General features: G+C 39.6%; 1 protein-coding gene across 9 annotated transcripts in view; it reads right to left on the reverse strand.

Moving 5' to 3' along the window:
* Nucleotides 1-20964, reverse strand: part of BICD1 (BICD cargo adaptor 1) — a gene marked incomplete at both ends in the record, with an annotated part of 163907 nt that overhangs the window by 65317 nt on the left and 77626 nt on the right. For all 9 annotated transcript variants that reach the window (XM_080627474.1, XM_080627478.1, XM_080627476.1 and 6 more), the window contains one exon: nucleotides 15330-15542. In XM_080627474.1, the coding sequence (XP_080483600.1) occupies nucleotides 15330-15542 (213 nt within the window). The remainder of the gene's footprint in view (nucleotides 1-15329; nucleotides 15543-20964) is intronic.

Consider the following 20964-nt stretch of genomic DNA (forward strand, 5'->3'; position numbering starts at 1 on the left):
GGCCAAATTAGTGCTTCAGTGCTTGTTGATATTTTCTACAATGAAAGTAATGAAAACTCTACGAAAATACTAACTAACTTTAAAAATATCTGTTTTCTTCAGAACATCAAAGTTGTTTCCAAAACAACTGAAAGCAAAACATCTAATTCATATATGATCTCTCTCAGACCAAATTATTTTTCCTCACTCTTGGCTGAACAATAATAAGTTATCAAGGTTGTGCAATTAAACCCTACATTATGAAGTGAAAATTACCACACAAGAGAAAAAGTCTGAACCTAACTGGAGAACAGCATAGCGGAAAGCACAGGTTCTGTTTGTGTATTCAAGAGAAGAGGCAGCAATAAATCATGTTTAGAAGTTAACCCCAACCAGGTTGAAATAATGGAAGTTTCTAATGGATTACAGACAGGAGATGGAAAGCAGAAAGCCAAAGCAGAAGGCATATGGCTCTGCACCCCAATAGCCCCTGAGTTATGTGCTTCAGTGGAAGAAGTGACTTGTTTATTTTACTTTATTCTTGTTTTCACAATCCATTTTACCACATTACTGAATGACACCATTATAGGGCTTGAACTGTTTTTCAGCTGCAGCACTAGCTTTAAAAATAACTTGACCTTCCAGACCTTGGATGGGAATGATGCTTAGAGCTGCCTCCACTACTAAGAGTGGGAGCTTCCTTATGAAGTCCAGCATAAAAAAAAACCCTGTTAAACCAAAAATGCTTAAATACATGTAACAAAAACTGACTGCAGTTTTAGATCTCAGTAATAAGACAAGCTTTGATATTTCAAACATTGCAAGATGGTATAGCTCATATCAGAATTTTGTTGCACTGGTGGACAGGAAAGAAATAGTCATGGCTAAATTTCCTTGTAATAGCAGCTTGTAATAAAGGAAAAAACAGCCTATTTTTTTTAATGTCCTGTAATTGATTACAATCCCTGGGGAGGGGTCAGTTCAATATGATACGAAAAACACAGTGATGAACCAGCCTTTGCATGTGCTTCTTGATGGAAAGAAAGATTTTCTCTCTCCAACTCACTTTGTTATTGCCATGATTTTTACTGTAATGACAATAGGGCTGAAAATAAACTCCAGTAACTCTGCTACCTTTGGAAGCAAGGAGTTTTCCAGTTTTAGTGGAAGAACAAAATTTTTGCTAACTATCCTGCCTTTAAAATAGATGATCATTGCTGTGTCTGCCTGAAGGTACAAAGTTACAGATCTGGGTTCTAGCACTGCTTATTCTGCCTATGCAAAGAATCAACCTCTGATTTTTCTGAGTTCAGCTAAGAGCAAAAACTGTAGACTGTGTTAGGGGAACTTCAGAGTTTCAGTTTGTAGCATGTATTTATTGGATCTGAAAAGGAAACGTGGTTCCCCAAAGTAAATGGGTATTAAAGAACGATTAATCTACATAAACATTGAGAAAGCTGAGTTGGCAGTTGGTCCACCTTGCCTTTCAAATTGCTGCAGAGAGAAGCTAGGTAAGAATACTCATTAAACTCCTGCAAACAGGTCCTTAGCTCACCGAGGCAATTCACAGCCTGAATTCAACAGGAGGCAGGTGGGGGAGCTGCCCTGTGTTAGAGCCGACCATACAAGTTTATTACTATTGATAACATGCTAAAAGAAGGAGGATTTCTTAAACAGAAACACCAGCAGGGTTGTACATTTCTTATTTTAAGTTTCCAGACCCAAATAGGGCTTTTTTTCCCTTCCCAATGCTCTAAATTTTGTTCATTTTTTAAACTTCAGCACCCTGCACTAACATTTCTTTCCCTTGAGGACACTAATACAATTTCAAGCGGACTAACAATGTAGTAGTATTTTTAAACTCTATCAGCAATTTAAGTTTCAATTTCATTTATAGCCTATAAAGTGATTTATTTTAAAACAGAGTTATGGTTCTGGTCTATAATTCCATCTCATAACAAATTCAGTGAGAAGAAATTCTGTAGTCAGGTCTGGAGGAAAAATCATTCTTAACTTTTAGAGGACAAGAAAAGTGGTAATTGAAAACTCAAAACTGGCTTTCTAAAAGTACTTGCAATGGGTGAAAACATAAACCAATGCAAAAATCTAATACATTAAATCAAAGTTGTCCAAGGACTGACTTCAAATCACCACTGCCATTTACAGAGCATGAGCAAATCAAGTTGTATAAAAACTAGCTGTACTTCCTAGCCTCCAAAACAAAAATATTCTGATGAAGACACCACTCGTTACCAGTTTCCACTTGGACACTGAACTGCTGACCCCAACTCTTAAAGTGTAACCATCCAGCCAGTTCTTTATCCGTCCATCCATCAAATCCATGTCTCTCCAATTTAGAGATAAGGATGTCATGCAGGACAGTGTTAAATGCCTTGCACAAGTTCAGGTAAATTACATCAGTTGGTCTTCCCTTATCCCCCAATGCCTTACCCCCACTGTAGAAGGCCACCAAATTGGTCAGGCATGATTCGCCCTTAGTGAAGCCATGTTGGCTGTCATCAATCACCTCCTTATTTTCCATGTGCCTTAGCACATGCTTAGATGTCTTTGTGAACTGGAACTTCTTTTCTGACATCTTGCAAAGGGGTCTGCAGATTTAGTCCTTCTTCCTCATTGTGTTTGAAGTCTTTGACCAAAAAAACCCAAAGTCATCCTTCTCCTCTCAGATTTTTTGAGCAAGCCAAGCCAGAGTGAATTTATGAAGCCTTGTTGCTGACTTGATATAGGCCAGAATACTCATTTTCTCTCCTTAATATATTCCTAATTACTTCACAACCAATACCTGTCTATACCTATTCTTTAGATTTTTTTACTTTTTCTTCCATGCTTTTCTCATCTGATTTGACATCTCTGCATGTCTCATTTGAGAGGGGCAGATAGTCACTGCACATGAACACCACTTGAGAGAAGCTGTTTAGGAAAGAATCACTTTCTCCACATTGACCAGAATTTCGCCCTTGACATTTTATTCACATAGCTACTAAGCACAGAATGAGAATCTTGTATCTTCTTGCTGCTGTTGTATTTTCCACTTCCTTGGAGAAAATGAGGCAGGAGGGAATATGAGCAACAAATGCAAACTATCCTGTATCATTTGCCAGAATCTACAGCATTGCATTTGCAAACAGTATTACCTTTGCATCCTATTTTTATGACTAGGTATGCGAGACTAATGGGAAATGGCCCATCTTTGACCTACACCACTCTGAAGCTGACACTATAATGCTACAGCCATTCTTCACATCGTTCACAGCCAGTATCAGAACAGACATCCTGACCATTTCACCGAAGTGAAAAATTATGTATCTATGATGATGGCTTCAAGGCACATTTGGCTGAAAGACCCAAAATACTGTGCTTTAGAAGGACAGGAAAGGCTACACAGGCAGAAGCAACAAGCAGTAAAGACAAAAATTGCATTCATATTTAGTCCTACCTTTTTGATGGATTTTTTGAACAATAGCATCACAGAAGCAGATAAGCTCTGATTATGTATGAGCATCTGCACGTACACATTTGCCAGCAAAAGTGCATTTCTCTCAATCCTGAAGCTTAAAAGTGGATTTGACCATCACAATGAAAGGGTGATAACACTGTCTGACCTCTGCCTGACTTGCTGCCCTCCTCTTGGATGCTGACTTGCACTGACTGTTGAGAATAACTAAAAATAACCAGCTTCTTTCATATACTGTAATAAGGGCAAAGAGAGAGAAAGTAGCAGCATATTTGAGTTTCTTGCTGTTCACCCTCCTGTCAACTTCCCCTTGAGAACAGAGTTTGTTGCAGAAAGCACAATTAGCACAGATGATGGGAGCCAAGAACTTATTAATGATTTCATACCAGTGCCAAACTGGTAATGAGTTTGAGGCTTTGAGGCAGAATGGAGAGTTGAACAGGTGAACTTACTTCACATAAGACCATACTTAAGAATGTGGCACCACATTGCCACAAAGAGCAGACTTCAGTTTTGCGAGATATAGGCTGAATGAATTCAAATGAGACCACGCCAACTTACAGACCACAAAAGCATAAACTAAAAAGATGCTTGCTTTTTCCTTATTTTTCAGGGTTTCGTAGGTTTTGCTGCTATGTAGCTTCTTTTATTTGTTTGGTGGGGTTTTTTTTCCAAGGAAATTTTTAGTAGCTCTTAACTATCCAAAGGCACGTATTAGAAGCATCATGCTCAGTCTCACTGATTGCACTTCGCAAATCACCCACTTCTGGGGTCAGGTAACCAGCATCGCTCTGTGTCCTGGTGTCCAAGACATATCCCTAGGAAAAGGTAAATCCCATTTCCCTAAATTACCTAGTAAATCCTAGGAGAAACCTTTACAAATAAATCAGTATTGACTACAGGCCAAGAAAAAAATACACTGAAAATAAATGTGAGTTTTTAACAAATAAAGCAGATGTGGAAGCTCAGATAACTTGGCTGGTTATTGCTGTCCACATGTGATCAGCATCCATGAGCTTCTCTCAGGATGCAAGTACTAATCACAGCACCAGAAGAGATCATTAGGTTTTTCAGTTTTGTTTGGTGAATCTCATCTCTGAATCAATGATTCCTCAGTGCCATCAGTTTTGCACTGCTTAATCATGAACAATGTCAAAAGTTCAGAAGGAAGCAGGTGAGGAAATCGGGCAGTGATGCATCCATATGCATATGGATGAACAAGAACAGGAAAGTCAACAGCAGAAGCTAAAGTCAGGCAGAGCTACGGTGCACACAGGGACGCCCAGAAGAAGAGAAACATAACTGTACTACTTGTTTACTGACGACTGGGAATACATCAAGATTACTGTTCTGTAACCCCAATAGTCCTGAAGGCATAAAACATTCAACAATTGCGAGGCACATTCTAACACCAAAAGACTGGGAGGAACAGCATCAGTCTCTCAGAGAAGGTTCTAGCTCTTTTTCTTTTTCTTCTTTAAATTGGAAACTGCTCAGGATATGGTTTTTTATTATTTTTAAGGGAATTAATTGGAATGAGAACAACAAACTTACTTAAATTCTTTGTTTAATATTCTTTATCAGTGGCACATGAAAATTATGCTCTATTTGCTTATGCACTCAGGCAGTGAGGAGTTTCAGCAAAAATTTTTTCTTCTCCTTATTATACCTTTATCTGGAAGAGAGCTTAAGCTTTTGGACTCACACTTCAGAAAGTCTGGCAGCAAGGGCATACATACTTCCTTTCCCACTTAATCCCAGGCAAATGAATTAAGTCACAAGGTACAAGTCAACACAGCTCCTAGGCTCTTGCTCCTGAGAGTCCAGATCACATTGCAAGGATTCTTTAAAAATTGGCAACACAGCTAATCCCAGCATTGCCAAAACCCATCTTACTCCACACCACTTGAATAGACAAAAGCCCAAGTTATTCTTAACCAGCAAATTAATACTGAAAAGAGTGAGTCAGCACAAGCAGTTCTTACGAGGACATCTTCATCTAGAAACACAAACTAGTCAGCAAAGTTACTCATTTTTTGAAAGTAGAGGCTGCATAAAACCGATATCTTCTCAAGTTCAGAGAGCACTTAACCCATCATCTAAGTGGCCACTCACAGGTGTGTGACACCTGAGAAACAGGGATGTTATACGATGGCATCCCCTCCCAGCCCCCTGCATCAGGGGTTGAGGAACTTTCTGAGCTGGGTGCTGGGTCTGGATCTTGCTGGCCCCACCCTTCATGAAATTTGCCTCACTCTTCTTTAACCAGGTATATTTCTGGCCTCCACACCTATGCTCTCAGCAAGTTCCCACTCAATACTTTGCACAGGGGAGTACATAAAGGCCTTTGAAACACTACCTCAGTACAAATAAGGGGTTATTATTTCACAGATCTTATGTAACAACAAGCACTGCCAGATCCTGATTTGATTAATTACTGCCCAGAGATTATGAAGTGCAGCTGAAAGTACACCCTGTTTTCTATTTGAGGCCCTGCAAAAGACCCTTTCATAAAATCACAGAATGAACTAGGTTGGAAAAGACCTTTAAGATCAAGTCCAACCTTTACCCTAGGACTGCCAAGTCCACCACTAAACCATGTCACTAAGCACATGCTCATAATAAGGCATTCTGTATTTATGCAACAGTCCCTTAGTTAACCTCCATTATCCCACCTGGCCTTTTTTTGACCTCCCTACTGTCCATTGTTTCACTCTCTCATTCACAGCAGAGCTAAATGCATGAACCTTGCCAAAGAAAATGGTGTCATGAATGTGTCAGATCACAAGTTCACATCCTAAGTCACTGGTCCAGTCTCATTAACAGGAATCACAGCCAATCAAAGCTGCTTTTTGTAGCTTGCAGGTATATTTGAGAGCCAGAACAGCAGAACAAGGTGCTAAAGCTTACCTGAGAAAACAGTGCCTCAACAAAACATATTTATGCTTCACTGTTGACCTTCATGTTCTATTACAGTTGGTGCTTATGAAGAGTATAAGCTTGGAAACACAATCACTTTAAGAGCAATTATAGGATTATAGAATTTAGGATTATAAACCGTATTTCAGGAAGTAAAAGGGTGAATCATACCATGGCCACCTTTTGTTTCACTTGCACGAGCCAGTGGCTTGTTGGCCAATGCAGGAAACAAGAACCACAAGAAAGTGTCTGGTGGTAACTAGAAAAGCAGATGAGACTGAATGGCAAATTTATAGTTAAACCTTTATCTGCTACTAACAGTACTCAGAAGCAGTCTACGCTGGACAGATCTTGCTGCTTATACTCAAAGTTCTTTCTTTGACAGACAGTATCAGGCTACTAGTATACTTACCCCTTTCACAGCATGAGGAGAGATTCGGTAGGATTACAAGTCACAGCTTGCTTTATTTTTCTGTCTCCAAGACATAAAGAAAGTAATTCTGTTTCTTTTCAGAAGTTCTCTGAACAGGGAAAGTAAAATGCGTAGGGCAGAGAAAACCACTTTACAAACATAAGAATCTAACTACAAAATAAAGCCCTCACAAAACCACTGTAAAAACTACATCAAAATTAGTAAAAAAAAAATGTTTCGTCAGCAAAAGCCCACTGATGACAACCTCCACATTTTCATACCTTCCAGGCTGCCTTGTGCTGCAAAGTCAGGCTTTACACTTCAGTGTGGTCTGCTGCTATTTTTTCCCCCATCACAGTCTGTGGTGACAACGGTCACAAACCCACCTGCACACTACCTTCATTGCCTATTAGGAGATACTCTGCAATGGAACTCTTTTCCAGGGATTACAGTTTGGTTCACATCAGTCTGAAGTAAGAAGATGGAGGCTCTTGTAAAAAGAAATAGTGAGACTTATACGAACTCAGTGTGAATGAAAGTGTGTGTCAGAAAATAAATAGAACAAGGATTAAAGCACGCCCTGCAGTGACAGCAAAGACAGAGCACCACTTGCAGTTAATCCAATGATTACCACTGGTAACCTTTGCTTACAAGCATGCACTGCTGATTTTCCAGAAACCGTGTCAAAAGGACAGGAATTCAGAGCAAAGACAGGGCCACCATGCACCCTGTTCAGCCTAAAGCCCCTGGAGGTCCTGCAGCTCTCTCCAGTCTAGATAAAGCACAGAGAAGTAAGTATCTTCATAGGGAAAGTGTTAACAACTGACTGCTTACAGAAACTGTTATCATGTTTTTAAGGAGGTCCAGATAAGTCACACGTATCTACTGCAGTTTGATTTGAAGCCATGTCAGCAACATCTAATAAAATTTCCTATAAAATCATATAATCATTATGGTTGAAAAAGGTTTTTAAGGTCATTAAGTCCAACTGTAAACCTAGCACTGCCACGTCCACCTCTAAAACATGTCCCTAAGCACCACAACTACACATCTTTTAAACACCTCCAGGGATGGTGACCCAACCACTTCCCTTAGCAGCCTGTTCCAGTGCTTGACAACCCTTTTAGTGAAGAAATCTGAACATTATGCTATTATATGATAATTGGGAATAAGGTCAATATGAACTTTTTTCTGGAAAGCAGAAGGAAACAATACATTTTTAGCAAACTTCAGCCTCTCAAGACAAAAAAATCCCACCCGTTAGCACTGTCAGCAGAGCAGGGAGAAAAATTTATGAGGGTGGCCAAGCACCAGTAAACTGCAAAATCTCCCTTCAGCAAGCTCTTCTAAAAACAGCAGACAGAAAAGAAAAATACTTTCCATCTGGCAAAGTAACAAATTTGTTTTCTAAGCCTAATTTAGAGCTGGTTCTGCCCAGCTGAAGGAAGCTCCCAAACAAATAGAGTCAGTCTGACTACGCTAATACTACCCTAAACTGTGATGAGAGCACTCTCCTCACAAGAGGAACAGCTCTGCCGTATCTCTATCATGCTTTAGCTGCATTTTGTTTCTCAGGAAGCTCTGACCCCCTCAGTCATCTCCATGAGCTGCTCTGGCATCACGGTCCTACAGTTTCTTTTCAGAAAGCAGAGCTTGCATGAAAGTACATTAAGGTGAAGACACCATTACCAGTGGCCACACTGAATACTTCACTGTATTTTCTTACTCATTCTTCCTCTAGAAATTAAGCCATTGTTGCAAGTACCAGCATAATATTAATAAGAAGATAAATATATTTATAATGCATACTTTATTTAATCAGTGTAAATGCCAAAAGAAACCCGTTCTTCAGTAGACTGACAGAGATAAGTCTGTTGATGTGGCCACTAGGAACCACAGGACAACACAGAATCACAGAATCACAGAATCCCAAGGGTTGGAAGGGACCTCAAAAGATCATCTAGTCCAACCCCCCTGCAAGAGCAGGGTAACCTAGAGTACATCACACAGGAACTTGTCCAGCCTGGCCTTGAATATCTCCAACGTAGGAGACTCCACAACCCCCCTGGGCAACCCACAAGGGAGCAGGAGAGATCATGGGAGGATGCTGCATACATTGTCGCAGTCAACACTGCAGTCATTTAAATCGCTGTCTAGGATAATTGTCAAAGCACAATCACAGGTTCCCCATTCCGTGCATGAAGAACATTTAAAAACTACAAGGGAAAGCAAGCTAATATCACTGAAGAGAGTCCACTACTCTCTACACAAGCTTTGTCACTACAGCCAGGCCGCTAAAAGGTGTTTCCCGCAGTACACGGTTCTTAGCAGTGACTGCTCTCCTGGACTTATCTTTCTGTCTTCAACACACAGTTGGAGAAAGTTACCCCACTCGGTAACCTGGAACTACCTCCTTCCAAAAGCTCAGCAGCCAAACTACTCGCCACAGGAGATCCAGGCTGCAGACCACGCTATCTCTGAGGGTTGGAAACAGCCTTTGCCGAGGGCTGTAACCTCATAGAGGGGAGACTGGGGTTCTGGTCTCTGCCCCAATTAATATTTAAGTATTTCTCATTAAATATTGATTGAAACAGGGACCTGAACTAGGTTCCCTATTTCCAGCTGAGTGGCTTAGCCTTTAGGCTACAGTCATTCTTATGAGCTTGCTCACTCTCGCTGACTCACAAAATACTAACTATACCCCAAAAAAGTGAGATGGCTTCATCTGAAAGAATGAAAAGCCTGCTAACTGACTGCCAGGGTACTTTCTTCAGAGAAAGAAGTGGATTTATAACCCCTGAGGCAGAGAAGAAATTGAAGCCCCAAACATTGCCACAATCACAGAACCAGAGAGTCAAAGGGCATCACTAGGTGATGAAGTCAGCTAGGGAAACAGCTCCTTGGAGGATCCCAGCAGCACCTACAACAATGTTCAATATCCAGCAATAGAGCAGTACTAGTCCTCAGTCCAACCCAAAGGCGTTCCTGAATGCATCTGGAAACAGACCTTTACATGGGCAGAAAATTTTACAGGTAGAAACTTAGACACCTAAAGACTGTAGGAGCCTCCAGGAATAGATGGCGATTGAATGTGTTACGGATCTCAGTTTTGGACCTAACTACATCCTACATTAAACAGGAAGCACTATGTACCTAAATCTTGTTACAGTCTCACCCTAGAACAACAAAACAAAAGCCTGAAATTGGTGTGGGTATGTCCTGTTTAAACCATGAAAGAGGATTAACTGGACGTGTTCACATTGAAAGTTTTTAGGCTTTACTCTGAATTGCAAAAAAAATGAGGAAAACCCCCTTTCTAACTCTTCAGACTGAAAAAATTTAATTCCCGAATATGAAATAGCCAATTAGGAATTTTTGAATGTACATTTAGCATAGAAATACCAGTTCTTAATTATTTGGTTTTTCAGCCAGAAGGCCAACTTGAACACAATGTCTGTAAATTTTCTCTACTTCTCATATATTTTCAGAATGCATATGTGGCCACTTCGCAGGTGGTTATGTTTCTGAAATGGCCACAGCTAGCAGTAACACTTCTTAGATTTATTCACCAAGCACAAGCACTCACGCTTTGCATCATACATAGGTTCCCCTGAAAGAAAACGTCCAAGCTATCACACTCATATATTTCCCCATTCGTGTGAGGTACAAGATCTTTGTACTGCTGAAGTGAATGCAAGTTAATCTATTGATTTCGAGGGCAGTAGGGCTGCACAACATCATCCTAGATTTTTTTTCTCCTAGTTTCTGCACATAATGTCTCACCAATTTGTATTTTTCTCCATACCTGCTTTTTCACTGCCCTTTTATCTCTGCTTTTGCCCAGGTCCATGCTGTTGCCATGCCTTAAAACTGCCATCACATAAACCTTCATGCTCCTCTGTTAACTCCTGGACTGCAGGTACCCAGGTCCCAGTTTCTTTCTGCAATCCCAGCAGCTGCTGCAGTGACATCTAGTAGCACACAGTTTTAACCCTTTGCTTCCTGACTTTGATATGTTATTCCTCCTCCATTTCACTAGTTTTGCTGGGAAGAAAGAGCTGACCCCTATCTGCCAGCCTCTTCAGACAAAAGCATGCATCTACCCACCCTCTCACAACTCCTAATCCTATTCTCATGACACCTACAAAACTCAATCTGCACCACCATTTTTCACCTCCTTTTTCTAGTTTCACCTGCTTTCCCTCTTTGCTTCATGCTCTTTCCCCTCAAGTTCCCACCTGTTTTCAATCAGATGCCCTGCTCCAAGGCATTCAATCTACCCCTGGAGGAGAAGTATGATCTCATCACAATAACTTTCTGCTCCAACTTCTGAGCTGGGTCATCTGTGCTTGCATAACCACCTTTGTCAGTTATCAACTTCTCAGGGTAGTGATTTCATTATCTTTATCCATCTAGAAAGATTTTTCAGTGGCACAAATGAAAGAACCAGTCTCTCACAACCTGACTATAAGTAAACACAGCATTTTTAAATAGTAAAACAAACCCCAGAGACAGAAAATGAAAAAATGTTGTATTTTAAAAATATATTTTTAAAAGAGTATTTTTTTAACATTCATAATAAAGGCAGATGATTCATATGTGGTTAGAAAATGTTAAATGAGCTAATAACCATACTGATGTCTCCATATAGAAAGGCAACCTACCATGAACATAACGTATAGATTTTGCAAATCTGGTCTCTGACTGCTAAAAAATTCTATCTCTGGCCTCAGTTTTAAAATCAGTTTATTTTTTGATTACAGCAGTTTTAAGAATCTCCAGACAAATTTCTACATCCCCTGTCTGAAGTCTGGGTGGGAGAAAAGAATAAAAAGGGTTACCTACTTTCCAAAATGTGTATTTTATTTAATTATGATGTGATAATAATATTCCTATACAAAACTCAAGGGATTTTTCTTGCATACAACGTAATGCTGCTGGTGTTTTACTCTTTTGATCATTTTAACATGAATCCAGAAAGCCACCAGTGTACAGAGATTCCTGGTGCATCCTTCACCATCAAGGTGAAACAAATGCTCAAGTTCTTAAAAAAAATATGTCTTTCTTTAGCAGTGCATTAAAATCAGTTTTTTTGCTTTCCCAGACTGAGATGGATAATCTCTAGAGACCTGGGTGTGATACATTCATCTTTATGGCAAAAGGGATCCAGGTCAAGCTCCCCTGCAGACATCAGCTGTGACTACATGGCAGATACTTGCAAAGAGGCATGAATTTTTAAACTCTGGATCTGTGGAATTCCCAAGATTCCTAAAAGCCACCAGCATTCATGCGAGTATATTCTGAGGGTTCACAAAATGCTCATACACATTCATATGACTATGGATTTCTGTGAAAATTCAGAAAGCAGAACGTATTCAGAAGAGAATTCCCATGACAGACTAGAGAATGGAGAAGCAATGAAGAAGCACTGACTGTGTTATTTAGGGATGTGGCAGCAGTAACAGGGGTCATTTTCTGAAAACCTAGCTATCAGTCTTCAGTATCATAAGGGACTGAGTGCATGAATAAGTATCATAGATTTCTGTCATCTGTGCAAAAATGCTGCACGCAACAGTTTTTCAAATCTTTTAAGTCTAAAGGTGAAAGCAGTGATTACCTGGGGGAGCTAGTTTATAATTATAAAGCATATTCTTGGGGGGTGGGGGGAATTGGCAGGTGGGGAGAGATGGGAAGAGACAGGATACAGCCAGGTGACTTGAATACAGAATCCATCTTTACATCACTCAGCTGTTCACTCAGCACAGTCACTCATATAAGGATCATCGTGGGTTGGGGTTTTTTCTCATGTATTTCTCTAACTAGATTTTCAAATATACTGGTTAAAGAGACAAATTACATCCTCACTGTAGCAATCTACCTGTGGCAGGCTCTAATGACTGTCTTTACCCCAAAATGTACCAGACATTCAATTTTTTTTTCCCAACTTAGTGGTTGTCAAGATTAGGAGTAAAATAGGTCTGACTTTAGGAAAAGCAGTACCCTGAAGCAGGCAAAGTTCATAAACACTTACAGTAGAAGAGAATCTCATTTCTGAAGGCACCTGGACATTGCAGACATAGAATTTATGTTTTTGCACCAAGGCATACCGAGCTGGGTACAAGGGTGAGAATCCCTTGAGCACAAGGCAAAATACCAGTGTAATTCAGTGTGACAAGATCCCTAAGAGCCCCGAGGTAAGTGTCAATCACTCTCTCTCTCTCTTATTATATTCAAGTAATTCATCATAATAGCGTGTGGTGTCAGCTTGGTAACAAACTGGCTGCACTAATCCCATTTTTGTTTAAACACATTGATTGTAGTTCCATAAAATAAAAGTTCAACACAGTCAAGGACTTTGTACTCAGGGTCCCACATCATCTTAATAATAACAACCAGTTTATCAGCCTTATTTTTATTCCAGTAAATCCAATTCTTGCACTTTGATGATCTACTAGGGTTTGTTTGTATTTAACATTAGAACAGGAAATAATTGCAGCTGGTCTCATACTAGGGGTTACTATTATCTCTAAAGAAATGAGGACAATCAATATTCTAGGGGGGACAAATACTGAAACTGCCTCCTGAATAACTTGCAGATCAATAATCATGATAGAAAATGGAAGGGAGATTTGCAACTGAAGGAGTCCCAAGGAGACCCTAGAGGAAAGAACAGAGTACAAAGCCAAACGTGTATTTTCTCTAACTTGGTTGTCCATTTGTGACTAAACCCCAGGTCATAAGGACATGCAAGCTTTAACCAGATGGTTAGGTAGGTGTGTCAGCAGCTGGTTACTTGCTACCATAAAGATTTTAGGATATGATTTCAGGGTGAGTAGACATTAACTTGATTTGGGGTTTTGTTTGGTGTTTGGGGTTTTTTTTATTACTGTTGTCAACCAGAGCAACAGCAATTACAATCACATATTTTAATTAAAATTTGTACACAAATATCATATATTTCTTACTGAAACCTGTTCTGTATTATGGGTAAGTCCAGTGCAGCCATTAAATAAGAACGTTCAATGGGAGTAAAGGACCAAGATCCAGAGAGATCCTGCCCCAGAGGTTTCTGTAGGTTAAAAGAATGCCATTCCACTCAGCTACAGAAAACATGATAAACTTTGTTAATTTGTTAAACACATATGAAAGAATCACTTCCCAGAATCACTTAGGAAAGATCTTTTCCAGCAGCTGGACAGTGGGGAAAGCCCGTATGTCTAAGCATTCCTGAAGAAAGCAAGGAAGATACGGGGTGATTTCCAAGTGCTGCCTTCCCATGCATGCAGTTGCTGTCTTTAGAAAACTGAGGAATTTTATGAGGAAAACAGCAAGATTGGCATGAACGAGGTACAAACACGTGCATGAAAGCACTAGGAGAAATGGCAGAGGAATAAAAGAAAAGTGTGCATTGATGGCACCTTAATGAACAGGCCATCAAGATCACAGCAGACTCATGTAACTTCTCAGACACCCAGGTTGCAAATACAGCTTACACCCAGAGGAGTGGACTGGAGAGCACCAAATAGATCAGCAGTGGTGCACAGGGACTCACACGAGTGGCACGAGCCAAAGAGACAAATATCAATAAATGTCATCTTCTTCAGGGCACAAAAGGCACATGCAAAATGAGCACATTTTCACAAATCTATGAGGAATCCAGGACAGGTGATGAGGACTTGATAGTTAATATTCCTTATCCTCCATTTCACCCTAATTAATGCTGGTCAGAGTGATGGGACACACCGCTTAGTGAGTCTAAGATGTGTGCATTTAACAGTCCAAGAAAGTGAGCAAGAGCCAATTTGCTAGCAAAGCTAAATGAAAAAGAGCCACCTTCCTCTCATGCATGGTCTTTGCGCTGAGCTTTGCTACATGAGTTGTGCAAACTGTCAAAACAGGAAGAACAAACTAGTAAAACTGTATCAGTCCTCAGCTAACTGGGATATAGAAACAATAGTAAGTAAAAAGACCTGTTGTTTAAGTTCCAGATTTCAAGGAAAAAAAAAGAAAAATTATTAAATATTACTAAATTCTCTGAAATTAATTGATAGCCAATATGTCCCAAATGGCCAATAACATTTGGCTTCTTTACTGTTACTCATTTTCTAAAGATGAGCATGCATTTTGATTTTGCTCTGCAGTAGAAGAAAACTGGTGAAAGCTTTATCTATTTCTAGCCAATCCAGAATGCCTGAGAACAATGTAAATGTTGAGAAAGAGAGGAGTTGCATGAATATCCGAAGTGTGCAGAATATGTGCTTATGTAAAATTCACTTATATGTAGGAAGCATTAAATGGAATGCAAAATTCTAAGAGAGCTTTGGAAATTATATCTTCCTGAATCAGGTTTTATTATCCTGAGGGGGTAGGGGGTGTTACTGTTGTTTAAAAATAATAAGTTACATTTTTTCCTTTCTAAATTACAGCCCTCCCAGGTATTTCTGGAATGATCAGAGACTGGTAGGTGAGCATTTTTACTTCTTGTAGCATTTTCGTTCATGTAGCATGAAGGAAGCCCCTTGCTTCCTGCACATCCCCAGTTACCTCCTTCAAGTCTTGGACAATAGCAGTGAGTCTCTCATTCTCTGCCTGAACATTGGTGACCACTGCCCTGCTCTGCTTCAGCTCGTTCTGCATCTCCAGAATCTTCCCGAGGTAATAAGCTTCTTTTGATGCAGATTCCTGGAGGAGAGTTTCTTCACGTGTTTCACCATCTTCAGCCACTTTGCGGTGAATCGAGAAGGACTGTCCAAATGCCTGCAAGAGGAAAACAGTGCACAGTGTAAAACTACTGAAGTCCTAGAAAAATTATCAACAATAATGAGCAGCTGCATAGCCAGAGGGAATTAAACAGCTCTGTGAGTCCCAAACTCTGATTTAATAAGTACTGCCTTAGCATCTTCTTTGCAGCTGAGAGCCACCATCTCATTTAGCTGAAACGAAGCATCGTCAAGCTCATTTGCAGCATGGATTTATGGCCTTTATCCAGGCAACCTCCACTGAGATCAAGATGGTGCTCTGCTAACTAGCCATTAATTAGCACCAACGTTTAACTCTCCTGCATGAGGCCAGCCAATAATTCACTAGTTCCTTTCTTCTCTAGTTCTGCAAAGTGTGTGGTTTGGTTTGTTTTTAAAGAGCTTGAATAGCTGAAAAATCCTTCTAAATTGCCTTCCATTTTTAACAATCTTTTATTATAGGAGCTGACTCCCTGGTATAGAAAAAAGCTCCCATAACTTGAGAGAAAGATAAATGAGCTGAGTACAAGCAGTGACCATCCACACTGCTCTTAAGCTAAACACAAGAGTTTGACAGCTCTTTGATTTCATTTGTACTCAGTGTTTCCATTTCTGCTGAAAAGAAACAATAATCTAGTTCCAACCCACTGCCATGGTCAAGGCCAAGCACTAGACCAGGTTGCTAAAAGCCTCATTCAACTTGGTCTTAAGGACTTCCAGGGATGGGGCATCCACAACTTCTCTGGGCAACCTATTCCAGTGCCTCACCACCCTCACAATGAAGAATTTGAAAGCAAAGTACAAGCCACAATAGTAGAAATGATGCTTTCACCTAGCTATGAAAGGCAGAGGGAAAAAACACGCAATAACCTAACAACATAAAATAATAATGCAATAACACAAAATAGAATAAAAATAGTAATAAAATAATATATAAAGCAAAATAAAATCAAACCCTGTTTAATTTGTATTGCCTTTAAAAGCAGACATTTGGTTGAAAATGACAGGGCCTAATTCTGGAAAAAGACAAAAGAAGGCCTCTAATGTTAAGAATATTTAGCCTAACATAGGCAAAACCTCTGCCATACATCTTAAGTCAAAAAGAGTATTTTTGAATTTTATTTTTTTATCCCCAGTATAGAAATCTATGTCACTGTAATATATGTTCTTTCAGTGGGAAATTCTCCCCAAAAGCCTAGTTTCTACCCCGTTCTATGAAACCACAAAGCACAATACACATTTGTACCCACTGCAAGCAGTGGCCTCCTTTACCTTTCTGTTGATAAAACTACTTGCCAAATGAAATCCATTGTTTTACTGCCACTATTTATAGCCTCTCAGAACATGTTCTGAGTTTTACTGGCACTAGAACTGAAGCAGTCCCTTAGAAACTTCAAAGCAAAACCCTGTTCAGAAACTTCTTAGCTTTTAAGTCTACTTCACTTAGAGAATCCTGTGAACTCAGCATTAAAGGATTCTAAAAATATTCACTAATGTCCTAACCCAGCTGTCTTCTCAAAAGACTGTAAGGTACTGAAATAGCAAGCATCAGCAGCTTGCCAAATAGGATTTTTCAAGTAACAAGAAATCCAGTTTAATGAAACTGTTAAGGACTGATTCAGTCACTGTATCTGTGAATCTAAGAAGACTGTTTCAGGAACACTGCTAATAAATTATATCTTACTCTACATACTTATATTCAATGGCTCGCTGTTCCTAATTTGAGACAGAGCAAAAAGCATCAGTCTAATAAAGACCCTACAAGACAAAGGTAAAGGCCAGGGGAAAAATCAAAACACAGCAGGAAAGCAGGTAGGACTGACAGGTCCAGAGAAGCTCATGAAGCAATGGGAACTGGAGCCCACTCTACCAGAGAACTATAATGAAAGCACTGTGGGCACATACCAGTACAGAGTGACGATGGCCTTCCAGGTGTATAGTATTTTTATCTCAAATATACGTTCAATGTGTATTTTAGCATGTGTGATGCTTGAGAATGACCAAGAATACAGATTCTGCGGAGGATGCATAACTTAACAGAAAATCACTGTGTAGTTAACATTTCCTTGCACCTGTATCTACAGAAAATGTCAAGGAAATAATTCAAACATTTTTTCATATGAAACCAAATTTGAACATTACTGTTTATTATACTACACAATTTTTTTCTTAAACTGCTATGTCTATCAGTATGTCAAAAATCAGGGGAAAGAGAGATGGGAAGCATATTTCTCTTTCCATATCAATGTAAATTACACAGGTCCATGTAACAAGGAGAGGAACACCAGATGACTTCTATAATTAAAAAGCAAGCAAAAATTCCTGCTTCTGTATTTCATGGTCTTATAGTTTAAACTTTCCAGACATACCCATTTAAAGCCTTCCATGAGATTGATCTCTTTTAAATGAAGCCATACATTAATATTTTTAAGGTCGTAGATAGATATTTGTTCTACTTTATGTTTAATAATTTGCTTAATATTTTTACTTATTTATAAAAACCTTAAAACCTTGCTATGATATAAATATTTCCATTAACTGGGCTCATTTATTTCACTGAAGCCATCCCTATAATTGGAAAAATGAGTCACCTGAAAAAACTTCCAGGTCAACTAACTTCGTAACAGGCACAAGAGTTGCCTTCCAATGACCACCTGTTTCCAGGCCTAGAATGCGATGATATGTCTCGCACCATTGCTTCACATGAACACTATGCCAACAGAATGACCAGGCTGCAGCCTGGGAGAGCTGGAACAGCCCACTTCAGCCTTCACAGTTACCTCCCGAACACGTTGGACATGAAGTCAAAAGGACTGTGGAAATAGCTTTCTTTTGACATCACATGACACCAAGTGAGAGGAAGAATCATCGTGCAAACACAGAGCAGATGTTCCGTCTGTTCACTACTGAAGAAGATACTGATATTTTGGTCAGATATTTATATTGAAAGTATATAGTCTGGCTCCTGGAGAGATGCTGTTTCTACGTAAAAGTACTTTTTCACCTATATTAGTACAACACCAGCTTCTTCTTAAACCAAATTTCAGGTGATGCCAGGATGGCAAAAGCAGGGCCAAACTCTTCAGTGCCATTCCATATTTTCAACCTCATTAGGACAAGTATGTCAACATATGCTACACAGTTCTCTGACCCAGCCACAAAGTAACTAAAGAAGCAAAGAACTGTGGTTGTAACTGCAGGAATGGTGCCCAACTTGCGTGGTTTCTATGATAGCATTTTGAATAGTTGCTGTATTGTATCTTGCAGATGCATTTCTTCTCAGTATGGTGCTGCCTGCTTGGTATGACTACTCATTAAAACCACTTAGAATTCACTAGTGGTCCCTTGGCAGCAATCACATTGCAGAGCTTTTTTGACAAAGCACATAAACTTCAAAATTCATGTTGGGATGCAGAGGGAGCTGTATAGTCCTTCACTTCTTACTATTCCCGTTAGAAACCTGATCCTTGTTTTAGGCCCATTAGTTGAAGCCACCTACAAAGACTGAGCTACATTTACTGTTTTGACAAAGACTGTCCTAACAGAGACCAGGCTGAATTTCACCATATACCCGTCCCATCACTTCTCTTAAGACTTTTCTTGAAAGGGTGCTCTTGATTGAGTTAGGAGTCACTTTATTTGTAAACTGGTCATAAGAGCTGAGTAACAAGACACCATTAAACACTGCATATATATTCTGAGACCTGAGAACTGTATTACAGTTTCATGACTTTTTAGGGTTGTCTTAAAATTTGAATTTTGAGAACAATAAAATAATGATCAGTATTTGAGTGCATGACAAGGGAGCAAAAGTGGGCACACACAGGTAAGAAGTCAGTCTGATCATGGAGGAAAGTGAAACTTCAGAGGAAAAGGTTATTTGCCATTGAACTCTAAATAACCCCAGATGGAAATTCCAGTGTCAGACTCAAACTAGCATGAAAGAGCTAATGTAGTGAAACAAATGGGTACAGATTTGTAAAAGAGAAATAGAAAAATGTGACTGTTCCAAACAACATATGTAAGGATACTTATATGACAAATATAAACAGCAATAGAAAGCTACTGTGCAGTGAGTGACATGAAATTACGTCTGTAAAACAAAAATTATGTTTAGCACTTAAAAAAAAACAAGAAAACAAACCAAACAGGAAAAAAACCCTAGAAGTCTAATTAAGGTGTAGAAAGCAGCACATATGCAAAAGATCAATTAAAAACATATACAGGTAATGAAGGATGCTGTTTCTGAGTTTCAGTTTTATTTTCACTAGCTGCCTCCTGGGGCAGGAATTCGGAAGTGTTTGCATAGAAATTCACTTTTCTAGTCTGTGATGATTAATAAGCAATAAAACATGACCTGACTGCTACCAGAATGAGCAGGCAGCCTACCTTTATGGCTTTGACATGTAATGTAGTTTTTCTGATGCATAATGCAACATTGAGCTTTTTTCAAATTATTATCTATTTCAACTTGCTGCAAAGCAGAATGCATTATGTATTAGTTACCTCCACATTCCTAACACAAAAGCAGGGAAAAAACAGCTTGGGATTACCCAAGAGGGCAGCATATTTCCTTGCAAATGTCAGTATAGCCCCACAAATGTTACAGATGCCTAACTGGGGTTAGTGTCAAGGACAGGCTTTACTTCATGGTACAACTTGAATGCTCATGAATATTCCCTTAGTCACTTGCAATTCCACATCTCTTTCAGATTAGAGATTTCTGGGTTTTTTTAAGCTTACTATATTTTTTTTTTCTCCTTTCTTCACAATTCATTAACCAAAGCTCAGGGCTCTCTGACATTTTTGTGCTAAGGGTCAATCAGTGGCAGACATAGGTCCCGTCTAGGCGAAGCTGAGCTGACTCTAGCCTAGCTCTTCCCTCAAAACCAGCTGGTACAAAACTGCCTCCCCCTTCCCCAAATATGATATGGCTCCATTTAGACACATTTCCTTAACTTACCTCCAGTGTTTTACACCCTGCTCACCTGAATGCTCCTGAATTCAATCTGCACATAGCATTTGCTTTCCTAGTAAATCAAAGCCAGCATTCATCCTAACCAGAAATCTCTCTCTCCATAGGCTTTCTTATAGACAAATGCTCAGTGTCCAGTTCTGATCACTTGGCTGTTTGCCATTCCCTGTTCCCTCACACTTTGGGTACACAGATGGTCCAGGGTCTTGGACAAGGGCTGTATTTTATTCTTGAAGCACACAGGAGTCTAAACCCAACTGGAATTTCTTGGCAGCATTGCAGTGCAACAGCAAACAACAGTGCCCTTGCAGAAGTGACTTTACGTAGTTGACATGATCTCCTGATGTTCATTTAAGATGGCTGAGAGAGGACAACAGGTTTCCTTTTGGAACTTAATACTGAAGTGAATGAAGTCTTCAAATGCAAACAGTAGGCATATTGCAATCAAAACAGATGCATGCTTAAC

The sequence above is a fragment of the Psittacula echo genome (assembly GCF_963264785.1).
Source record: "Psittacula echo genome assembly, chromosome: 1".
Lineage (NCBI taxonomy): Eukaryota > Metazoa > Chordata > Aves > Psittaciformes > Psittacidae > Psittacula > Psittacula echo.